This window comes from Fusarium sambucinum, chromosome II, assembly GCF_050947815.1.
Source record: "Fusarium sambucinum isolate potato_lamoka chromosome II, whole genome shotgun sequence".
Taxonomy (NCBI): Eukaryota; Fungi; Ascomycota; class Sordariomycetes; order Hypocreales; family Nectriaceae; genus Fusarium; species Fusarium sambucinum.
The window spans coordinates 8,337,502-8,359,878 of record NC_139293.1 but is presented as its reverse complement, the minus strand read 5'-3'; the positions used below and the strand labels follow the sequence as shown (position 1 = coordinate 8,359,878).

Below are 22,377 nucleotides of genomic sequence, written 5' to 3'. Positions count from 1 at the left end.
CGGAGCTGTCGAAGAGTCCTAGATTGAATCATCAGTTATTGCGTCAGCGATGGACTCAAAATGGAAATAACCGAGAGATACCCTGTATATTATATCAGCAATCAAGAGTGGATTGATGTCGTCAGGACACCGATCTCCGTTTCGCTTGGACACCTTGTCTAATGGAAATACAAAAGGCTCTGTCTTCAATTCTATGCTTACTTAAGTACATTGATACAATCTATGCTACGAACACTGATACCGACCCATCACCCGTCATCGTCACCATCTTCGACCGGCACAGTTCATGACAACTGAGTTGCTAAAGAGAGGTGCATTAGTAGCAACATAGGTCAGGTCGGTATGTATAATCCGATACGCAAGTCGGTAGTTGTCAACAAAGAGGCACCAGTCTATCACTCGCCAACAGTATCAAAGTCCCCGTTTACTTGCCCTCCTCAATATGCTTCGAAGACGTCTGATGCTTAGACCAGATCCCGTTGGTTTTGGCGCGTCCCATAACGTAAACAATAACCAGAACAGCAAACTGCGGCCATATCTTGAAAATTACTTCGAGTATGTAGTTGTAGAATTCGTATTTGACAGGAGGTCTACCCCATACGTCGGTCAAGTTGTCCCAAGCAGCCATGGACGACATGGCGAAACTTGTGTGTAGGAGCCAGACTACAGAAGCGACGAGGAGCATAGTAGAGGCCTATTATATAGTGTCAGTATGTGCCGCATTGCATATAAATGGGTAAACGTACCCAAGTAAGACTCTTATCAGCCTTGACTTGTCTCTTGACCATGATAACCCTGACAAGAACGGCAAGGGAAATGACAAGGAGCAAAACCTTGACAGAAAAGTCAACTTGTAGGCCCCTCAAAAAGCTAATATCTCCAATCTCAACGTCGCCGTAGGACGTCTCAAAGATATAGCGCATACGAAGACCGAAGACAGCAAGAACGAGTGCGCCCAACACCACGGCCATGGCATATGAGGCAAGTCGAAGTTTCTTGCCCATAGCACTACCGGAATAGATGTTGAGGATCGCGGCGCTTAGACGAAGAAGGATGATAGCAATTAGGATGTCGGTAATCATTTCACTCATCCTGGCAACCTCTTGGAAGACATTCAGACAAATTCCAAGAACCCACATGATGGTGGCATATCTTCCCCAGTCGAAATCGGAATCGTCATAGGAGCCTGCGAATTCGATGCTGCTACCGAGAAATATGCCATAGGTGGCAGCGTCAAACAAGGCATGTCTAGATGATTGTCAGTCAAGTCACTGGATGTGATATGTTGGTGTTTTACTTACGCGGAGAATATGAGGAGGGCGTATTTGAGATACGTAAATGCTGTTCTCACAGTGTCCTTTGAACTTCTGACTGAGCATAAAGAATTGAAGAGGAGGACTAAAGAGGGTATATAGGCGCCGGCCATGACCATCACCACGCGGGCGAGGGCCATTCTCTCAACGTACTGCATGGCTGTATGTATGAGCTTGTATGGCGTTGACGAATCAAGTACTGTGATCAAACAGGATTGTGTAAGTAAACAAGTAGTTGTTTAGAATGGTCGTAAGATAGATGATGAGGAATAGGAATGAAGAAGCGAGCTCCACTCAGACCTTATATCTTATGACTGCCGACAGAAGCACTTCCTGTTACATCACGAGTTAACAATCTCCAGACTCATTTGAGAAATGGAATTCAACAACAGAACTTACAGCCAAGAATTAATTGAATGAGGAACCAATGAGATGATGGGCATGCTGCGTCTTGAACAAGGGTACCCTTGTTGGTCTCACCAGCACTGCCTCTTGGGGCGTAAAATCGATGTTTCTACAGGCTGAAGGACAGCATGATTCAACGTATACGGTTTGTCGCGTGGACTACAATTAACGGATTGTAATTCTATGCAGGATGAGCTGTAAGTCAACGTCAGGTTGTGGTAACTCACAATCCTCGGGCTCTGGTCAAGACAAATTGCTGTTCTATCTCCTCGAACATCTTAACTTGGAATGCTCCCGGTCTGTGTGTATTTTTGACTTGTCTTTCAGGGTATTGAAAGGCTTTCTGGAGAATACAACAGTTTGCAGTTGGCGAAACTCTTTAAACTCAGCCTTAATAACGGAACTACTTGTCGTATTCAACATAGCCGAAAATTAAGAGTCAGTCGCTTGATGACGGCCACTTCAATCACTCAATGGGGAAATAGCCGATAAAGATGCACTATTTCGCACCGGGAATTGCAAGAGTGGAACGACTGGGTATTTAGCCTTCGCTTGGGCACCTTTTTTAATGAATCCTGTGATTGTATTTGGCGATAAGGCTATGCTTCGAGTTCTATCATAGATCTAGAAGCTTTGGTCTCAGGGCCTGCCGGGCGCTAAGATCATATCTGTGCCGTGACTTTGCATGTTATATAACATGCGGTTTAGCGAAGAGGCCTCCTGACTGAGACGTTGGCTATATGATATAGCGTGTACAGATCAATGGCATGGACTGGAGATCTCAGAGAAGCACCCCCTCATCCCCATCCTCCTCCGCCGCCGTCTCAGAGACAGGCGCAACCCAAACCCACTCAGTAGCGAGTGACTTTTCATGGTGCTAGATGAGATAGTTAGAGCCTATTAATTTGACTAGACAATAAAGAAAAATGTATGTTTGACTTACCATGTGCACCTGATTGTGGAGGTGCACTGCCAGGCCCAGCACCGAACCAAAGTCAAGGCCGGAACACTCAAAACCCACAGCACGACACACATAGCGCCCTTCGAAGGTCCAGTCAACCTCAGTAAACTTGAGATGGGCATACATGGAACCCAAAGAATGCTTCCTGGCGTCTATGGCCGGCAGCCGAACTTTGACGTCGTTGATGGCCTTTAGCTTGTCAACTATTATAAGCCTATTAGCTCAATGCGCCATCATAGTATAATAAGACTATTGATGTCTGTTACTTACTGGTGAGTTCATCTGAGACAGGCGCTTCAACGGGAGGAGTCTCTGGGGCAGGTTGATCTATCACAGGATCAGTGTCTGGCAGTTCAAGACTGAGAGTCTCGTCCCAACCTTTCCGATTCGCTAGTCCATCGTCCACGGTCATGATTGGGGTCGACATATTGCAGCTTGGAGATGGGTACAGAATTCGCGGTGAGTTGATGTGGGAAGGATAACTTCATTGATTGATGAGAAGGAATTTACTCGAGCTGATCGATGGAGGAGATGAAGCAGACTACAATGGTGGGGCGGATATGATGTTTGTTTCTTACGTGGCAAGCAGCTGTCTGGCAGCTGGCATCTACGATTGACACTTTAGAAGTAAGAAAGGGGCCAGAGGCCAAACCGCATGTTCAACTCCAAGCGCAAAACAGGTAGAGAAAAAAAGGCTTCGATTGAAACCAGAGGTGCATGCCTAGATGCTATCTATCAACTATGTCTTTACTTATGTTCGTCCTGGTGTTTTCCTTTCGGGTGACTGCAAACTGACTCGCTATTGTTTGCAGCATCTCCTCTTCACGCAGCAAATACTTGTTGGGCAGATTTATGATGCGATTCCCTAGTCCCATCGGAATTAAAGCCGAGGTACCGCCCTGCATAGAAGGGCAAGTGACTGAAAGCATTCGAAATGTCCATCATATTTGCTACGCCTTTTCAACCACTGCCTCCATCAGAACATGGCAGTTGTCACACCATCTCAAGCACATATCCGAAGAAAAGGAACACAAACAGCGCCCTAACCTGCATATCACAGAGCAGCAGGCAGAACCAAACTTGAATGGAATGTGCGGGTTTTGGCAAGTGACATGATTGCCAGCTTTAGCGCACACCAAGCAGAGTGCAAGCGATACACCGACCTGGGAAACGGAAGGCAATGGGCAAAGCTAGACTGCGATTCTTTGGGAAGCTGTAACACAGTAGCAACGATTCATTTACCTTCGCTCGCCTATATGAAGGCATCTCATCCTCCTCTCCCCTCTTCTTTCCTTCACTCTCATGTGGAGGAGGATGGCCCCAGCTAGGTGAGCCACATCCTGCCACAACCTGCAAATACTCTATATATATTCATATGAGCAGACAAACGACCCGCGCTATGTCAAAGAGAAATGACCGACGACTAGAAGTGCTGATCCGGCTTGGGAAGAAAATTGAACATCTCCGACATCTTCCACTGTTCAAAGGAGAACCTGGCTATATATTTTACCTCTGGGACACTGGCATCGCTTTGGTACTGATGGTCAAGAACATCACTCCCCTCTATCGTAAGCTGCTACTCTCCCATTGCCATACCTCAAACTGACTAATGTAGTCGCCCTTTTCAAGGCCATTTTGGTTCGAGGCGTCGCATTTCACACCTTGGCTGAGCAGACAGTACTTGCACTCCCCGCTGTGTCTGAGTCGATTACTCCCCAGATGACAATCGATTGATTCCCAAGGTCGCTGTTTCGGACACATCTATTCGTACCTTCACAACTTGCCGCATGTATAGAGCAACCGATGGCGAGCGAGTCAGCTTTCAGCACCGCAGCGAAACCAACGGCACCTGCACAGTGGACTTCTGCTTCGACAAATGGTCCAATAAGCTCCCAGGCACGAAGCCGGGTAAACCTTTCTCTTGAGGTGATGGATGATCACAAACCTCACCGTTACGTATTGGCTGGCATACCTTCTGTTGGGAAGTTTGTCAACTTTGAGGAGGCCTCATGTTTTGCGGTCCACTTCCAATGGTTCGACAAAGGTCAGCAAAGGTGGCCGTTAGAAAGCTCGAGGCAGATCACTTACAACAATGTTATCAATGGGTTCCTCGGCCCACGAAAAGGATGCATGCCCCAACGTTCGCAAACTTCGAAGACAACTACCGATTGATGTATCGGTTTTTCCAGACAGGCCTGACCATTTAGTTAGCCAGTAGGCAAGGCTGTCCAGGCGAAACGGAGATCACTTCTTCTGGGCATGGTGATTACCTACTGGTAGTGCGCGTTGTCTTCTCACTCGCTAAATCAGCTAGAGTGAAGTCATCCTTATCATCTATCACCTTGGCTCGAGATGTCCCATACCAGGTATTCCTCATTCTACCTTTCCCCGATTTCTATACTGACTGTCAAGTTGCAGTATGTCGGTCCCATCTTTGATCGAGAACCACGCGCTGCCGACTGGAACGAGTCTCAGTCCTACCAGACACTGATCCAGTTATTGACCAAACCGCCCCGGAGACTCCCCTCACTGAGGCTCCTACCATAGAAGAATCGATCCGTAAGTATCGAATCCTGGGCGATTTCGTTGTGTTGCTGGGTTAGTACGTTAGGCTGATGGATTTGCAATAGTTGACGAACTAAGAGCCTCCACCAGGGAGGCCTGGTCGGACTCCCTGTACGACCATCTGCCCTGTACGAAGATCGAATGCGACTGGGCCATGAAGGGACATCATGTGTGTCTTATCATAGGAATGGAGTGTTATGGCCTTGAGTTTCATTCCGAGGTGCACATCACAAGGCACCTCCATAATCGGGCACACCTGGTAAGTCAAATATATATATATCGTCTCCATCTATCCAAAGTTGACAGGTTCTAACTACTGGACTTAGCGCCATGAAGTAACCCTCGCTGTCGTGCATTTCTTGTCTCTGTCACCAACAACTGTTGCGCCTGTTTCTGAGACGGCCATGTTGGAGGATGAGGAACTCCCTACAGAAACAGCCACGAATACCACGCATTCTACAGTCGGAGATGAGGATGGGAATGGGGGGACTTTCCCCAAACCTGCCAAACGAAAGTTACCCTTGGACGTTGAGATCCCGGATTCTGAGGACTCGAAGGGAGACTCACTCTCGGAGCCGGAGCCAAAACGGGTTGGGAGATCCGGGGAGGTACTCAGGCAAGCTTAAAAGGTCGAGGAATAACAGGCCTCGTTTTCCATGAAGTTTCTTTGTCTTCCGAGGGATATGGTGGAGGATGTGATCAACTCGTCAGCATTCGCCTTAACCAGTACTTTCTTCATCACAGGAGGCCAAACCACAAGCTTGACTGTAAGTGCAACATCAGTACAAGAGTTCAGCACGGAAAAGTCTAACTTCTACGGAAGCCATGGAGATTTGTTTACTCTTTGCTATGATTTCAAGGCGGAGACATGCCGTATTTAACCCTTTCATATTTATTTCTGTGTAATTTGGCTTCATTGTTGGCATTTTGTTTAGGTGGAGGCCTCAGTGTCGCGAGACTTCTACGTCTGTTTTATGTCCTCTATCCATACCTTCTGCTCTAGCGCATCTATAAATGTCTATACCGCAACTTGCACCCATCTAATCCACATCTGAGAATTCTTCAGGTGCGACAAAAGGTCCAGCCTCGCCCATGGTTCCAGTGACATATCTAACACAATTAGCATACTGTACACAACTCAATAGTCCAAGACTTACTTGGTATGACTTCCCCGCGCAGCAAGTTGTCCCTTGCTATTGGTAAAAGTGACCTGCGTATAAGCAAGTGTCTTTCCAATCTTTTCCAGAATTGCAGTTCCCTTGAGGAGATCACCAGGACGGCCTCCGGGGCTCAGATAAGTCACTGTCTGGTCAGCAATTTTACTTGTCAAAAGAGAAGGGAACGCATACCGTTCAAGTCAGTTGAGACGCCTGTGGAGAAACGACCCGATGAAGCGACTGCGAGTGAACCGCCAAGATCAACGAGACTGGCGAGGGTGCCACCGTGAATGGTTTGAAGACGGTTCTGGTAGATAGGTCAGCGCTGTTGGCTATACATTGGGAGTTGAGAGGCTGACGGTATGTTGTTGTTGAATGTCAAGCTCGAAGTCGACTTTGCCTTCTGTGGCACTGACGATACGGAACTGTCTTGTTGTTAGTCTTTGTCGAAAGTTATTTGTGTATAACATACATGTTTTCCGAGAAGTCTAGAGTCAAGGAGATTAGTGATGAGCCCTTATGGATTCCGATGCCTCACTGCGTTGAAGGCTAGGGGACGTACGTTGGCTCAAGACCGGAGTCCTTCATGAATGAGCGCACAACCTGAGGAGTCACTGGTTAGCGAACACTCCTCTCTTGGTGTACTATTGCACGTATTGCAGATAGGTGTGACTGAGACGAACCGCTTTGGTGAACTGAGTGGGGTTGAGTTTCTTGGCCATTGTGATGAGTTCGGGTGGTCACTCAATGATAATGTTGTCTTGTAAAGCGTCAAAGCGCGACTTGAGATATCGATTCGGGGGTGAAGCTTGAGTAAACGAGATCCGGGGTAGAATTAAGATAACTCCCCGGCTCGGCCCCACATGACCTGACGTAATCAGATTTACCCGTGAAGATCGCTTCACTGACATGGGCGGATGCTCTTCTAGCTTCATATTGACGGAGCTGCAGTCAGAATGTTCCATTTCCATCTTGCTATAACTCGTGGGAGTATCCCCGATCAAGTGTCTTTTGAGGCGACTTCGCGCATGTCTTTTATACATCACCAAGATATGAATAGGCAAAGGCATGTTACTGATCTATTGCAAAAGTGCTCCCGCTTGCGTTTTATTAAATCTCTCAATAAACTCCAGTCGTTACGCAAATTATTATACATTCCTCGGCCATCTCCGATCACCGTCCATCAACCTTGGAGCTCTTGCGGCGTTCCAGGAATCTTTGCACTCCGCCCATGGTTCATTCCACCCATCGCATCGTGACCATCAAGTTCTTGAGGAATCCAAGCCTTGTTATCAGATGGCTCATAAACCTTACTTGTTACAGGGTACGAAGGAGGTGGGTTTTGCTTCTTGGACCGCCTGCGAAGGAAGAGCCAGGTGGACACAGCAGCGATGATGGCAGCAATTGGTATACCAACACCGAGTCCGATCGTAACTCCTTGGCTGGTGCCGCCACCATCAGTTTCCGCGTCCGCTTCCTCTGTTGAAGACGCGGTTGGTTCGGAAGTTGTAGTCAAGAATTCGGTTGAGAAAGTGGAAAGTGTCGAGGATGTCGTGAAAGCTGATGAGATCTCAGAAGTCGTCGAGGTTGAGTTGTCTTCAATGCTGCCATCCTCGGCAAGGAATACACCACGGCCTCCAACGCAGCATCCTGAATCATAGTCACAGCAGTAACTCCCATCATCGCACTGCTCAACTCGTGGGAAACGGTCATTTTTCTCTTCTGTCATAAAGGGTTAGTCAACAACAAACGCATAAGCAAACAGGTTCGACTTACCCCTGATGCAAATAGTTGCACACTTCTTCCTGTCATAGGGTGCAACAGCACAAGGTCCTCTGACAAACTGGTTCTTGGCTTGTCCTTTTCTCTGGCAGAGGCGATTCGGCATACACGTCGCGTCCGGACCACAGCAGGCGGAGGAGTCAGGGCACTTCTTATTATCTGTCCATTGCTTGCCGTTAACTCCCCAGCATATGCCCTCCTGGGCAATGACTTGAGGTAGTAGGAGGGTAGTGATGCTGAAGATGTGTTTGAGATGCATTTTTGAGGTTACTTTCAAGGTTGAAGAAACAGGGACGATTGACTCACCTCCTGTGAGGGAAGGACTTGGGTTTTAGAGAGTTGCTGTTACATGATCGATAAGGCTGCGGCGGCCCATGACTACTAATTATGGACTGTGTTGGCTTGGCTGCATCCTTCTGGGATGATCTGATAGTTACAATTGGATGGTCTACACAGAACCTTGTCTACTTGTTACATGTTTAAATGCAGGACTTTCTGCTTACTGGTATTTGCTTTTGCAAAGTCACATCACTCTCTTATACCTTGTAGAGGCATCCAAAGCTGGACACAATCAGAAATTTGGATGTCTACCTTTTCCAGAGAATTTGGGAATGATTGTCTGTTAACGCTATGAATCTATCTATTTTGACCAAAAGCGGCTACGAAGCAAACAACATGGGGTGGCTAAGTGATGGCGCTTAACCGTTAAGTTGTTTGGGCAACTATTGGTCAGAGTCTTTAACTGTTGGTGACAGTACAAACCAACTACAGTTATAAAACATCCCATAAGACATGATATTGCCTATAACTTCAGCATCAAGTGTCGCGGTAGTCAACAAGATAGACAACGATACATTGTTAAAATTAATGTATCTTTTTTACCATCTAAACACTGCCTGAATGAACGTGAGAGTTTAGCATTAAGATCGTCCAACTTGAGCCAATAGTGAGTGAAGAGGGAACAAGTAACAATGAGACAAGGCAGACAGGCTGATAACCAACAGCCAAGACCATCATAATCCCTGTATCCCATCATGGATCTTTGCCCAACCTGGCCATATCAGGCCTACAATACTTTACATGAGACTGAGAAAGACATATTGTCAGCTTGTTCCAAAGGAAATTAACCTTGTCATCTGTATGTATGCCGAATGAAAAGGATCGTAAAAAAGAAAAGAAAAAAAGGCATAAAATCGTCTCGTTCTCTCAGCCAAGACAATCCTGAAACTATCATCTCTCAAGTTGTTGGTTGTGCTAGTCGTCATCACCGACAGGGGTTAGTCCACCTCTAGATGCTTAATTAGGTCCCGCACTGGCGCCATTCCTTCTTCATCTCTCAATTCATTCTCACTCACTTCATTTCTCTCAATGTCCACGCGACTACATGCCTAAAGCGACTATCTTTCTTTAATCATGTCGCTGGCTTCAGCGCTCATAGTCCGAGTCGGACAACTCATAAGAGACCCCCCTCGTGCTCTTGTCCGTCTGGGCATCTTTGCTGCCTTTTCCATCTTTCTTATCCTGGTCACTTGGAAAGGCTCCAGCTTATCTTACAGCTGGACAGCGTCGCCGATCAGTGAATACGAATTGGGGAACATCACTCAACAGGCAAAGACGTACAATGAGAGTCCGGTAAAGGCGCCTTATAAAACCACTTTCTGGGAAGTTGGCCAGAGATCGAGGGAATTGAGCAAATGGTTGTCAAGGTCTGATCAAATTGGAACGAGTTCACGATCTGGGCGTGAGCTGCGAAATGTTGTAGAGTCAGCCGCTCAAGATCTTTTCCCTTTTCTCAAGCATCCACCGCGCAAACCTCGAACACAAACCCCCCTATCCGATCTCAGAAGTTCTTTTGATAAGGGATCTCGCGGGATTGTAATCCCTGTTGGCGGCGGCGAGCAGTCCGTTCGCTTTGCTGGTCACTTGATCGTCAGCCTACGAAAAGTTCTGGGATCACAACTGCCAATTCAGATTGTGTATGCGGGAGAGGACGACTTGCCAAAGAAGGATCGCAACAGGATATCGAACCTGGACGGTGCATCCAATGTCGAATTTCTCGACATCTTTACAGTTTTTGACGACACGACTTTGAAGCTCAAGGACGGAGGATGGGCTATCAAGGCCTTTGCGCTGTTGGGATCTCGATTCGAGGAGGCGATTCTCCTAGACGCAGATGCCGTTTTTATCCAACGACCCGAGGAACTATTTGAGCAACGGGCATATACCGAAAAGGGCGCCCTGCTCTTCCACGACAGACTGCTTTGGCAGCATGCCTTCAAGCAGCGACATGAGTGGTGGAAGGACCAGATCAAGGAACCCACCGCAGAGATGAACAACTCCCTTGTATGGACCGAGGACTACGCCGAAGAATGCGATTCAGGTGTAGTAGTCCTCAACAAAGGACGAGTAAGCAACCTCGTCGGCCTACTCCACGTAGCATGGCAAAACACACACGACGTCCGCGAAGAAGTCACCTATCGACTCGGCCACGGAGACAAGGAGTCCTGGTGGCTCGGGTTAGAGCTCGGTGGTTCCCGCTACGAATTCGAGAAGCATTACGGCTCCATGCTGGGATGGGGTAAAGGGAAAGAGGGAAACGTGACAGAGGTGTGCAGTTTTGTCATTGCGCATACAGATCAAAAAGATAAGCTGCTGTGGTACAACGGGAGCTTGTTGAAGAACAAGAGGGTGGATCCAGATGGATATGAAGTTGCTGAGTATTGGATGATGGACGGCAAGTGGCACAAGGGTAGGACAAAGGACGACATGAGCTGTATGACGGATAGTGATGTTATAGAGTTAAGCGTCGAGGAGAAGCGTGTGTTAAGGGAGAGTATAGAGGTTGCAAAAGAGGTGGATGCGGCTTTGAAGAAGGGGGGATGATGAGTGAATATTTTGTATATATAGCATTTGGGCGACCTCTGTATATCATCTTTCTTTAATTTTATACCATCTACTACATCCATTGGATATTTCCAGAAAGGTTTCATCTTGCCGGTCTTGTAGAGTGAAGTTCTCAAAGCCCATCCCAGAGTTAATTGAGATGGTTGAACTAGGTACTCATGACTCCCACATGGAGAACAGAGTGAGTACACTCACGCCCGACAATCTCGTGACACCACCATCCTTGGCAGATACTATAGTTTCTAAGCTTTAGAGTAAAAGAGTAAGTCAGATAAATCTACTGTCTAAATAGCATAAATTTATATCCTAATTTAGGTATCTCTTAACGGTCCCAAATGCCTGGAATCCCAAGGTGAGATCGACTTCTGGGGTGCATGCATGACGTAATCTACCGGGCTTTTCCCGCTAAACCGCGTCCCTGGGAGTCACTAAACCCAAAAAATCGATGCCTGGAGCTCTGTTCAATACGAGCCTCAACACCAAATTCTTTGATCAACAGTACCACATTCTATATACTACCCGCGACAACAGGCAGCAGCAGCAACAGCAACGCGCCTATCGCCTACCATCCACCAATACGCCCGCATTTTCTATTCTTCCGAGCCACTTTCCCGACCATAACTCTCTTTCGATCATGAGATAGCTAGCACCTTTGCATTCTGACTGACTACTCCCCCCGTCGCCCAAGATGTCAGTCAATCCAGCGCCGTCGCTGCAGCTTGCAGAGTACCTCGAGAAGCTGCCCGGCACAACCTTTCGAAAGCTCTATCAACAACCCTCGACCGCCTTTGCTATTTTCCGTCGCATGCTGCCGCACCTTGGTTCGTCATCACCACCTTGCTACTGCGCGACCCCCAATTAACCAAACCACAGCAAAGACCTTTGTCATGCGAATCCTCTACTCCCCAAAACCGATCCTCCTAAGCGACCTCGATGACTGGGTCAGGCCCAGCGCCAAACGTCAAAAAGACCAAGCTCTCTCCATCCTTCGCGTCCTACACATCGTTCAGATCTCGACACCCTCCAAGGAACGACCTCAGGAGATGCAGCTCACGACAAATTTTAAAATCGCCCTCCGACTCGCGCTTTCCGGCGGCGGCTCCCACAACTCCTTCGGTGTGCCATCCACTCTACAAATCCCCCCCGAAATCGATATCACTTTCCTCGACCGCTATGCTAGAAAGAAGTGGGAGGATATTCTGCATTTCGTCGTTTCGAGTGTTGGCTACAAAAGCGCAGGCGAATCCTCTGGACCGAATAAGAGCGTGAAAGAACTCCTCGTCGCAGGCCGTCTGGTTGATCGAAGACCCAGCGGCGCTATTGGTATTACTCAAGCTGGATTCACGTTTCTGCTACAAGAGGCGAATGCACAAGTATGGACGCTTTTGCTACTCTGGTTGGAAGCTATGGACGTCAACAAAATGGCCGGTCTCGAAGCTACAGACATGCTCTCTTTTCTCTTTGTCCTCGCTAGCATGGAACTCGGTCGAGCATACGACACGAATGCGCTTACAGAGCAGCGCAAAAACATGCTACCCTCCCTCGTCGATTTCGGTCTTATATATATCCCCAACCACAAGCGCTCCATGTTCTTCCCTACACGACTCGCCACGACACTCACATCCAGCGGAAACAGTCTTCGAAGTATCAGCGACGGTGTAGCAGCCGCCACAGCAGCAGCACTCCAACCAGGTCAAACCCGCGCGCCGGGAAGCAGCGCGACAGGATCCGGCAATGAGCAGCGCGGCAGTGTAATCATCGAAACCAACTACCGAATCTACGCCTACACGCAATCGACACTACAAATCGCCGTTCTGGCACTCTTCACCAGACTCCAAATGCGTTTCCCCGACATGGTAGCAGGACGAATCTCTCGCCAGTCAATCCGCCAAGCTATCAATTTCGGTATCACAGCTGAACAAATCATTTCATACCTCTCAGCCCACGCACACGATCAAATGCGCCGCACAGCCGCGCTGAACAACAAACCTGTTCTTCCACCCACGGTAGTCGATCAAATCCGTCTATGGCAGCTTGAAAACGAACGTATGAAAACGACGGGTGGTTTTCTATTCAAGGACTTTGAGGATGATAAGGAGTACTTGGCAGTGGCAGGATTCGCGGAGGAAGTGGGCGTTTTGGTATGGCGTAATGATATCAAGGGCATGTTCTTTGCGAGCAAGCATGAGCAGATCAGGGATTATCTGCGTATTCTAAAGAAGGCTGGGTGAAGAGGAAAATGTATAGATATGGTGGGAAGGAGGACTACAGCATTGGAGTTTAAGGCGTTGGTCTGCCACAGAACACAAGTTCTCATGGACAACTATAAATAGCTATGCTTCGTTGAGCATTAAAATACAACTTATAAAATGCGGATATCCTTTTCAATCACGTCAATCTCCCCACCAGATTGTCTCAGTCACGTCACACAGCATAATGCAACCCAGTCAAAAAAAAGTCTAATGTATTATTGCAGCAAAGCAATCTATCTGCAACCTGCAGTGGAACTTTACCAGATACCAAAAACGCTGATGAGCCCAATGCAATGCCATGTCATGCATGTAAGCCTTTCAATCATACCACCCACCCAAATTACAAACAAAGCGCTGATAACAAAGAATGGAGTATCCCATACCAAGTGTCGACTGACATATTTCCCTTTCAACCTTCATACACCTACCTTCACCATAATAAACCGATGAGAAGCAAACCCACGAACAAAGAATACTACTAACCACCCTTTTTCATCTTCTCAAACAAAGACCCCTAGTTGAAGGAAAGTCGTTTCCCCGGTTCCCTAGCTGCTAGGCTGGGTCGCTTCTTTGACACTGGAAGGCCTGATGGCATAGCTGGTAGGCTGTGTCTTCCACCTGAAGATGTGCCTTTACCGCCGCTAAAGATCCTTCCCATCAAACTCTTGTGCTCCATGCTGCCACCATGAGGGAGCAGTTGCGGCTTTTTCACGCGTCGGGCATATGTCTGTTGCCAGGCGAGTAACGATCGGCGTGCTTCAGCCGTGATACAAAGGCTTTCTAGATGTTGAAAGACCCGCAAACATCGAGCATCCTTATTGCTGGATTTGTTGCGCGGCTTCGTGCCAGTCAGGGTTGTTAGAGCCGATGTCGTGGTAGAGTAGGAAAGATGTGTTGGACGAGAATTGACAGCAACACGGTCGGTCTTCATCGCAAACATCTGGAAGCTGTTGTCGAATGATGAGTCTGATGACACTCCATCATCATTGCTAAAGTCCTCAGCGAGGAAACGGTCGTGGAGAGAAACGAAGCGACCCGACCAATATGCTGAAGGCTGCGATGTGGTGATTGAGTTTGGGTTCGCCAACAACTCGGTCACTGTGGTGCTTGCGCTACTAGATCGAGATGCAGAAGCCAAGGAAGATCCTGGTAAGCAAAGTCGGGAGGTGCTGGAGGTAAGAAGACTACTCGTTGAAGATGCAGACGTCTTGCGGGATTGATCAGCAAGAGGTCGAGGGCTAGACGATTTCGTATTCATGGATGTTCGAGAAATAGAAGTCTTGATTTCGCTCAAAACAGCCATGGTCCGAGACTTGGGAAGACGACTCTTATTCATAGTCTGGGGAGCAGACTCGGCAGGAGCTACTTCTTTGTGGTCCTGGGGAGGGACGTTTTCGTCTTGGATAGAGTCCATGCTTGGATAGACACCGTAGCTAGAGCTGTTGACTAGTGCTTTTCTTGAAAAATTTGTAAAAGATGCCGTAGTCGGTAGAGGCTTGACAGGAGCCGCAAACAAGAGAGATTGATGCGAAACTGTTGCAGTGAGTCCAGATTTAGCAACGGTAGGAGGACTAGTAAGTGATCCGTGAGTCGAGAAGCTGGCAGAGATTCGTCGAGTGGTCTTTATAGCTTGAGCATTGTCTTTGTCGGATGATGAGTCGTCTGAACAACAGTCTTTGATAGTCGGAACAATAATCAGTGTGTCGCTTCGTACAAAGTCAGGGCCTCGAGAGTTCTTGATGGGCCCAATGGGTCCTGAGACGACTGGACGTTTTCTCTTAGATCGTGTGAGGAAGTTGCTTGTGGTTGGAAGTCGTAGTTTTGAGGAAGGAAGGCGTTTTCCCTCAAGTCCAGCACGAAAAGTGTCCATTGCTGCGGTGATTGGATTGAGGCTTGTACTTAGTTGTCTGTCTCCGCGATTCTCATCTCTATGAATTCGATCTCCCAGATGACTTGTTGTACAAAGCAGCCTAAAATTAGGTATGCAATGCTCCAGTTGAGCAGCAAAGGTATTGAAAGATAGGCAGCGTAAAGAAGAAGGATCCGACGTAGTCCCTGGAGGGAGAATCGGGGCCACTTGGGCGGTAAGCAACAGAGTTCTTCGCAGTAGTAGGTAAGGCGTGTCCCACGGATGACTCTCTATATCTGGTGTCCGTAAAGGCGTAGTAGTCGTTGGTTCAAATTGTGCTCGCGTCTCGCTTCAATGTAGATAAAATAGAGGTATCCCAAGGTAATCCACAGGCCACGACGGGCAATAGTTGAGTAACTTTCTCCTAGACCAGGCAAGTTATTCATTGATGCGCGTGGCAGTGAAGGGGACGGGATGGGATTTGTTGTGAAATGCTGTTGTCGGGTCGGTGGTTTGTTTTGGTCAGTGGTAACGGGTCGAAGATGACCATGGGAGATTTTGCCAGCTGCCTGGCACTCCAAAACAGCTGCCACCATAACCAGACACTGCGGAAGGAGAGACGCTGCAATTTTTGTTCTCTCGCACTGGCAGTCTTTTCTATTTCCATACGTCACTTACTGCCTGCCACTTATATCTAATGCCTCCTTATCCAGTACTCTGGTAGGTAAGTAGATCCAATCGAGTGCCCCGTCCACAAGTATTAGGATACAAAAATAAGTAGTCCAAGAACTTTACCTAGTCAGAGAAACATAAATCTATCCACTAATTTCGTCTCTTATGCTTCCCAGGGCCTGCCATGCCTCTTCAGAACCTTTGTAAGTGCATGTTGCTCTCCTTCAGAGGTAACCCTGATCTCAATGCAACGACAGGCAAGATGGGAGAGAGTGTTGTCGTATTGAATAGGCAACCGCAGACATGAAAGAGATAGAGCGATTGATTGCTACGTGGCAGTAAGAATACAAAGAAGCGGTTACTGTTGTTTTGCTTTGAAATGCTATAGTCATTGGTTTGTTTTGGTCAGTGGTCACGGATCGGGGGGACGATGACCATGGGAGGTCTTGCCAGCTGCTTGACACTCCAGATCAGTTGCCATCACAACCAGGCACCGCGGAAGGAGACGCTGGAGTCTTTACGCCTTTGTACCTAAGAAATGTTTTCTATTCTTATACGTCACTGCCTCCTAATTCTTAGGGTGGCAGTGACACAACTAAGTGGTCTAAGGAGCATAAACTGGCCCGCCCTACCGATTTCGTCTCTTATGCCTCCAGCGGCCAGCTATACCTGTTCAGCATCATTACAGATGCCCATTGTTCTCTCCATTTACGCCATTACAAAACTCCTCATTCCATCCATTAATGGAGAATTCAAACTTCAAGTCTCCCTCTCCCTTAGGCACAGCATTGCCATTACCGTCCCAAAGCGCCCTCTCGACCATGGTGACTTTACCCTCCCAATCGACCAACACTACCGTCTGACGCTGCGTACCATACATGCCCGTCTCGAAGCCCATGATGGGTGTTATGCTTGGATCCGGTCGTCCTTCCGACATGAGTTCTTCGGCTGCTTTTTGATCGTCTGTCGCCCACTCGCCGGGTCCTTTCGCCATGGCCGCTTCCATCGCTTTTCGATGCTTTTCGTCGCCGATCAATGGGATAAATACACTCTTCTTAAGCTCGTTGATGTATTCGACCAGGCTTGCGTTTTCGTTCCTTGGTAGTGTGTCGTGGGTAAGGACGTCCAACAGATTGGAAATCAGATCCTCTTGACTCGACATGTTGGATACGGAACTGTCGATAGCTTCGCTGAAGAGTTTCTTCCCAATGGAGATCTTGGCCCATTCACCTTCCTTGCCTGTCGCATCAAAGGCTGTGTTACTCAACCCCCACATCTCGCCTCGGTCTTTGGCAATAATGGGTACATCATTGACGTTGCCTGCTCTATTACTAACGATGGCGATACCGGAAGTGTTTTTTCTCAACTTGCCGCAAACCATGGAGAAACCTCCGACGCCCTTAACGCCGTCGTTCTCGACCAGTTTGTGGACGCTGTCTTTGAGACTCTCCTCGGGTGGTGTTCCCAGCCAAGCGGTGACCATACCACCACGGCTTTTGGCAGCATGAATAGGGTGGTTTTGATCCTGGATGTCGGTTTCTCGGTAGTTTGTGAGTACGGCTAGATGGCCTTCTTTGCTAAGTCCCATCCATGTTCCTTTCTCTGCTCGTTGAAGATCTCTGGATGACAAGACTGGTCTGCCAGATGTGCTGTGAGTCCACCAGTGTGGTCGCGATGTGGGTCTGAGGATAAACTCGTCCCTGTTATCGATAGCGATTAAAGCATAATCGGGATGGGCGGTGGTGAGAAGTACGATACACATTTTATTGGATGTATTCTTTGTATTGTATGAATTAAGTTGAAACAGTTTAGATGATGGAGGGGTGATGAGTTACTGCTGCGGGTGCTATTGCGTGGACGCTGTAGTTTGCCGTTTATAGCGGGGGACTGCAGTGTCTTTTATGGATGGGAACCGGTTTGTTCCAACATCTCCCCTGTTGATAATCTGAATAAATACGTGTTCACCAGTTGATTCGGCCTCGGCAACGGGTTATGCATAACTAGTAGATGCCGAATGATCTGATCTGATCTCATGGGATGTCTTGTCGTGTCCCGGCGTAAAGGTTACGGGTGGCGCCGGGGATAACAGCTGAGGCTTGCAGGGGTCTAAAGTGGTGAGATCTTTTTGTCACGTTCACTTGCGAGTTCTGTAGTTTATCGCCTTGCTTCTTTTAGATTGACAAGGTCTGTCGAATCAATCATGTTTCCAATGTCCCGACATCCGGGCAGACATGCCTGCAACTCTAATCTGATACGTACTTAACCTTTGGCATTTACACTTTGGCTGCCTGATGAAATGACAGAGAGTTAATCTTATTTAATTATCCTACTATAAAGAGAGTTTTTACGCCCATGTTGTTACAATTCTTAATGTCTGGTATATTGTGACTGCAGTAAATGTAGGATGAGGCCTGTGGCTTTACTAGCATCACTACTGTTCGCACACTGTTGGATTATTGATATTTATTGTTAAGCGTCTAGAGTGTCAGCGACTGCATCAATCATTCTTTCTGTGGTAGGTGTTTAAGATTCAGAATTCAAGAGTGGACACCCTCTTGCCCATGACTGTTACTAGACATTTTGACTTCTATAATTTGATAGTAAACCAAAAAGTCAAATGTTATTTCAGGGAAACAGACTCTGGTGATGATAAAGTACATAACCATGATCGTGTCATGGTCAAGCAGTAGCCATACGTACGTAGATACCATTTTATCTGTAAAGTATCTTATATGAAGCCTGGTTTAATGTCCTGATGTCGTGTTTGCTGGAGGCATAAGAGGCTCTATCACTGCCACCATGACCAAAGCAATCCCCGACCTCAACACTTAAAAGTCAAGGGCATATATCTAGAAATGGAGATAATTCTTCTACTCCCAGGTAGCCATTGCTTATCTTGCTAACAGGGCTGGGGGCGTCATAAAGTTTGAGTTGCGGCCATAAACCACAAAAGGAGGGCATTAACAACATATTTTGAAGTGTTGCAACTGCGCTCATAAACAATTCCCCATGCCCCTAGATTAAAGCTTTGGGGCTAATATAAATAAAGGCCATCCTCTCCTCCAGAGGAATATTCTTCTTCACTCGTGTTCAAACAGAATCGTCAAAAAAGCTCACTACTACTCCTCCTCCTCCTTCTTCTTCTTCTTCTTCTTCTTCTTTTTCTTTGCAAGACATATCATCAAACAACATAGTCAAAGAAGTCATTACTCCTCCTTCTTTCTTACACGACATACCAACAAACAATGTCACCTTACCAAACATTGTCACCTCGTCCCACCTATAAGGGATGGACGCCTATCAACCGGCCTCGCAACTTGTCTGGCATAGATTTGCTGCTGAAAGCTGCTGAGGCAAATGGGCATCTCATTCCCTCTTCGGCGTCCACTTCTGGACAACAACCTGGTCTGGCTTCAAGGCCTGGACAGGTTTCTTCATCCTCCTCTCCACGTCCCCGTCCCCGTCCTCGTCGTCCCCTTCCCCGTCCCTGTCCCCGTTCTTCTTCTCCTCGTCCGTATCCGACGCCTTCCCAGAGTCCGGCTTTAGCTCCAGCTCCGTCTCCCGCCCCCGTCCCCGTCCCCGCCCCCGCTCCCGCTCAGACTCAGACTCCAGCTCAGACTCCGGCTCAAACCCCCAGCCCTCCCTCCGAGCCCAAGAAAAGGCCGGACCGTCGCTGTGAAGACTGCAACAACACGTTCAGCTACAAGAACTTTGCCGACCATCGCAAAGTCCACCAGCTGGAGGGAGTGGAAGGTGTTCGGGCCTGGCCATGCGAGCAATGCAAGAAACACCCTGAAGGGTGTCGCGTTGCAATCAACCCCATAAAGTTGGGCACATACTGTTGTTCTTGTTGCCTCAAAGGCCACAAGAAGTGTGATTACACGGGGTTAAAGAAGGATCGGCAAGGGCAGGTTGACGAGCATCCCATGATATTCAGGCCCAAGATATCCAGGCCTTGGGAGCTCTAAGAGACGGGCGTGGTGGTGTTTTTCCCTTTTGCATTTAGGGTATATTATTACGGTTCTTAACGGCAGGCGTTGCGATGGTTTTATCTCTTGTTTCACGGTTTATATCGAGGATAGATAAAGGTTGAGAGTTTAGGAGTCTGGAACTCCGGCTTCAGAAACAAAAGGGGGGTAACAAGTTTATAAAGTAAAAAGGGCAGTTTTTTATTTTATTTCGGTACACTATGAAACAACAAACAAAAGAAAAATTATACTACCCATAACAGTATTTCTTAAAGAAGGCTTATTTTATCTGCCCAGCAAAAACTAAAAAATCGTCAATAAACACGAATCTCCACTCACTCAACATTTCATACGTGATCAATGACTCGCCATGATCTAATACTTGGGATCATGGAATATTTGTATAAACCATAATACATACTAGTTTAAAGTGACAAGTACAAACCTGAATATGCAAGATCCTTCCTCGTGTATTCTCTAACTTATGCGATATCTCCACTCCCAACTCAACTCAACTCCTTCCTTCACTTATACAAACAAGGTAACCTAGTCATCTACGCAGAGGTGACTTTGGTTCAGCTGAAGACCTACGACGAGTACCCGGCTTCTTCTTCGCATCCCCATTCCCATTTCCATTACTCTGCGCCTCTTCAACCGCCTCAACCACAACAGCTTGATCGGATCGAAGCACGACTCCTTCAGCAATGACTTCATCGCGACATACAAACTGAGGGAAAAGCACAGCCAAAACGACAGGCTTGGGGCTTCCCTTGACAGCCTTGCGGGTAGCAACATTACCGACATCATAATCATCATACTGCCCAGCCCCCCTCGAATCCTCCTCATCGGGAAGTTCAGCAGTAATCATATCCCTCGAGCGCTGCGCATCCGCCCAGAGACCAACAGCCTGTCTGAACAGCGCAGGAACAGCATTGTAAAAGCCCGTCTGCTTATACGCTACGACCAACGGGTGAAGCGTACTTCGCACCTCGTTACTCGCTTTGCGAACAATGTCTTCCTGGACTGTCTCGACTTGCTCAGAGTCTGTCAGTGAGCCGAGAATTTGGCAGCGGTACACTGTCTCGCGACGTTCATCCCCTTTGAAGAAACCCAGCATGCTTGAGGCTGTAGAGCGCATGTCGTGGGCCACGTAAAAAGGGACAAAGATGTGCGAAAGAAGAGTTTCTGCGATGACAGCGTCTGCGACAGCGCAGCGCATCTTGGCGGCTGCCTTGGTGGTGCGACATGAGAGGGGAATCTTTGTGAAACGTGCACTGAGTTCTTGGATCTCGCTTGCAGAGTCCTGTTGACAGTTAGTATGGGTCTTTGCAGCGTAACTGTTGATACTTACAACTGCGCCGTCGTGAAAGTTAAAATACTCGTTCACAAAGTTATGGACCTTGTTCGACAGTTCCTGGAGGTCGGAGCGCCTACACACGTTAGATCAACGCCAATTAACGGCACGGACACGGATACTCACAACTTCTTGACCTCCTCGGACCCATAATCCTTCAAGATCCCCTCTCCGAGATCACTCTGCGCCTTGTTCAACTTTGTCTTGACACTCGAAAGCTCCTCCATGCCGGTCTGCATCTGCGACCGATGCAGCTCACACTCTGCATTCATCTCTCTAATCTCAGCAGCATGGTTTTTAGCATGCATCTCGGACGAACTCAATCTCTGCTTCAACTTCTCCGCCTCGGCAGCTTTCGTCTCTGCGGCAGCAAGCATCTCTCTCGCCTCTTGCACCTCTTTCTCCATGGCTTCGACAGCCGCCTTGTTAGACTCGTACGTTTTGTACTTTTGCTCAAACTCTGCAAAAATCATGTCCGTCTTTGCGCTTGATGCAGTTTTATGCTCTGAGAATTCGCGCACGATCTTGTCGTTAAACTCGCGCAGACGTTTATTCTCGCCCTGCTTGGCTTCCAGTTCTGCTTCAAGGGCTTTGCGCTCCTCGGCGGACTTTTCATAGTCTTCGATGGAGCCAACATCTTTAGACACCTCCTTTGCTAGAGCGAGGAGTTGCCATAGCTTGGTATGTTTGTTGACGGGTGTTTTTTCAGGAGTGGCAGTACCATTGCCGTTGATATGGCCATGGCCATTGACCTTGACCTTGGTATCTGCCATGATTGCTAAACAAATGCAAGAATGTAATGTTCAATTTATTTACCTCACATCGCCAGAAATTGCCCACATTATATAAACTCATCGCTAAATACATGACTTGGAAAATAAAAAAGATTCTCAACTTTTGAGGCCCTCATCGCAGAGCCTCATCGTCCGTTCGTAGGTCTGAGGGACAACTCATCACCACCACACCACTACACCGGTCAGCCCAGAAGCAAGTCATCTCTTGTTCCCCCACCAATTCATCCTAGTGGTTCAGTCTACCCAATCCTCACAATAATCAGGCTGGGCCGCATCAAAGGGCTGTTACACCATCCGCGGGGTAACCCCAATAGATTTGAGCGTTTCATGCTTAAGACACCATCAGAGATAGTGTTTTGAGCGAGTTGGTGATGGCAGCCTATTGAGGGTGTCTGTTGTTT

The 22,377-nt window shown here is 47.7% G+C and overlaps 11 protein-coding genes across 11 annotated transcripts; 4 read left to right on the top strand and 7 right to left on the bottom strand.

Annotated features, from left to right (window-relative positions):
* Positions 1–424: 424 nt before the first annotated feature.
* FSST1_009654 (uncharacterized protein) lies at positions 425–1,471 on the bottom strand (the record flags this gene model as incomplete). The annotated part of the gene is made up of 3 exons (XM_083226648.1): positions 425–694; positions 747–1,248; positions 1,302–1,471. 3 exons carry the CDS (start codon positions 1,469–1,471, stop codon positions 425–427), a joined length of 942 nt encoding a protein of 313 aa, XP_083085615.1.
* Positions 1,472–2,499: 1,028 nt separating this feature from the next.
* FSST1_009653 (uncharacterized protein) lies at positions 2,500–3,091 on the bottom strand (the record flags this gene model as incomplete). The annotated part of the gene is made up of 3 exons (XM_083226647.1): positions 2,500–2,595; positions 2,662–2,882; positions 2,950–3,091. 3 exons carry the CDS (start codon positions 3,089–3,091, stop codon positions 2,500–2,502), a joined length of 459 nt encoding a protein of 152 aa, XP_083085614.1.
* Positions 3,092–4,078: 987 nt separating this feature from the next.
* FSST1_009652 (uncharacterized protein) lies at positions 4,079–4,413 on the top strand (the record flags this gene model as incomplete). Its single annotated transcript, XM_083226646.1, has 2 exons — positions 4,079–4,247; positions 4,295–4,413. 2 exons carry the CDS (start codon positions 4,079–4,081, stop codon positions 4,411–4,413), a joined length of 288 nt encoding a protein of 95 aa, XP_083085613.1.
* A 1,871-nt stretch (positions 4,414–6,284) lies between these two features.
* On the bottom strand, positions 6,285–7,123 carry FSST1_009651 (HotDog domain-containing protein; the record flags this gene model as incomplete). The annotated part of the gene is made up of 7 exons (XM_083226645.1): positions 6,285–6,354; positions 6,402–6,546; positions 6,594–6,708; positions 6,761–6,826; positions 6,874–6,889; positions 6,964–7,004; positions 7,085–7,123. The coding sequence occupies 7 exons, from the start codon at positions 7,121–7,123 to the stop codon at positions 6,285–6,287; spliced, it is 492 nt and encodes a 163-aa protein (XP_083085612.1).
* Positions 7,124–7,584: 461 nt separating this feature from the next.
* FSST1_009650 (uncharacterized protein) lies at positions 7,585–8,442 on the bottom strand (the record flags this gene model as incomplete). The annotated part of the gene is made up of 2 exons (XM_083226643.1): positions 7,585–8,123; positions 8,178–8,442. The coding sequence occupies 2 exons, from the start codon at positions 8,440–8,442 to the stop codon at positions 7,585–7,587; spliced, it is 804 nt and encodes a 267-aa protein (XP_083085611.1).
* Positions 8,443–9,596: 1,154 nt separating this feature from the next.
* FSST1_009649 (uncharacterized protein) lies at positions 9,597–11,066 on the top strand (the record flags this gene model as incomplete). Its single annotated transcript, XM_083226642.1, has 1 exon — positions 9,597–11,066. One exon carries the CDS (start codon positions 9,597–9,599, stop codon positions 11,064–11,066), a length of 1,470 nt encoding a protein of 489 aa, XP_083085610.1.
* Positions 11,067–11,775: 709 nt separating this feature from the next.
* On the top strand, positions 11,776–13,318 carry FSST1_009648 (TFIIH/NER complex subunit TFB2; the record flags this gene model as incomplete). The annotated part of the gene is made up of 2 exons (XM_083226641.1): positions 11,776–11,908; positions 11,961–13,318. 2 exons carry the CDS (start codon positions 11,776–11,778, stop codon positions 13,316–13,318), a joined length of 1,491 nt encoding a protein of 496 aa, XP_083085609.1.
* A 535-nt stretch (positions 13,319–13,853) lies between these two features.
* On the bottom strand, positions 13,854–15,209 carry FSST1_009647 (uncharacterized protein; the record flags this gene model as incomplete). The annotated part of the gene is made up of 1 exon (XM_083226640.1): positions 13,854–15,209. One exon carries the CDS (start codon positions 15,207–15,209, stop codon positions 13,854–13,856), a length of 1,356 nt encoding a protein of 451 aa, XP_083085608.1.
* Positions 15,210–16,542: 1,333 nt separating this feature from the next.
* Positions 16,543–17,622, bottom strand: FSST1_009646 (NRDE protein-domain-containing protein; the record flags this gene model as incomplete). The annotated part of the gene is made up of 1 exon (XM_083226639.1): positions 16,543–17,622. One exon carries the CDS (start codon positions 17,620–17,622, stop codon positions 16,543–16,545), a length of 1,080 nt encoding a protein of 359 aa, XP_083085607.1.
* Positions 17,623–19,105: 1,483 nt separating this feature from the next.
* FSST1_009645 (uncharacterized protein) lies at positions 19,106–19,828 on the top strand (the record flags this gene model as incomplete). Its single annotated transcript, XM_083226638.1, has 1 exon — positions 19,106–19,828. One exon carries the CDS (start codon positions 19,106–19,108, stop codon positions 19,826–19,828), a length of 723 nt encoding a protein of 240 aa, XP_083085606.1.
* A 550-nt stretch (positions 19,829–20,378) lies between these two features.
* Positions 20,379–21,955, bottom strand: FSST1_009644 (uncharacterized protein; the record flags this gene model as incomplete). Its single annotated transcript, XM_083226637.1, has 3 exons — positions 20,379–21,131; positions 21,180–21,258; positions 21,309–21,955. The coding sequence occupies 3 exons, from the start codon at positions 21,953–21,955 to the stop codon at positions 20,379–20,381; spliced, it is 1,479 nt and encodes a 492-aa protein (XP_083085605.1).
* Between the last annotated feature and the right edge of the window lie 422 nt (positions 21,956–22,377).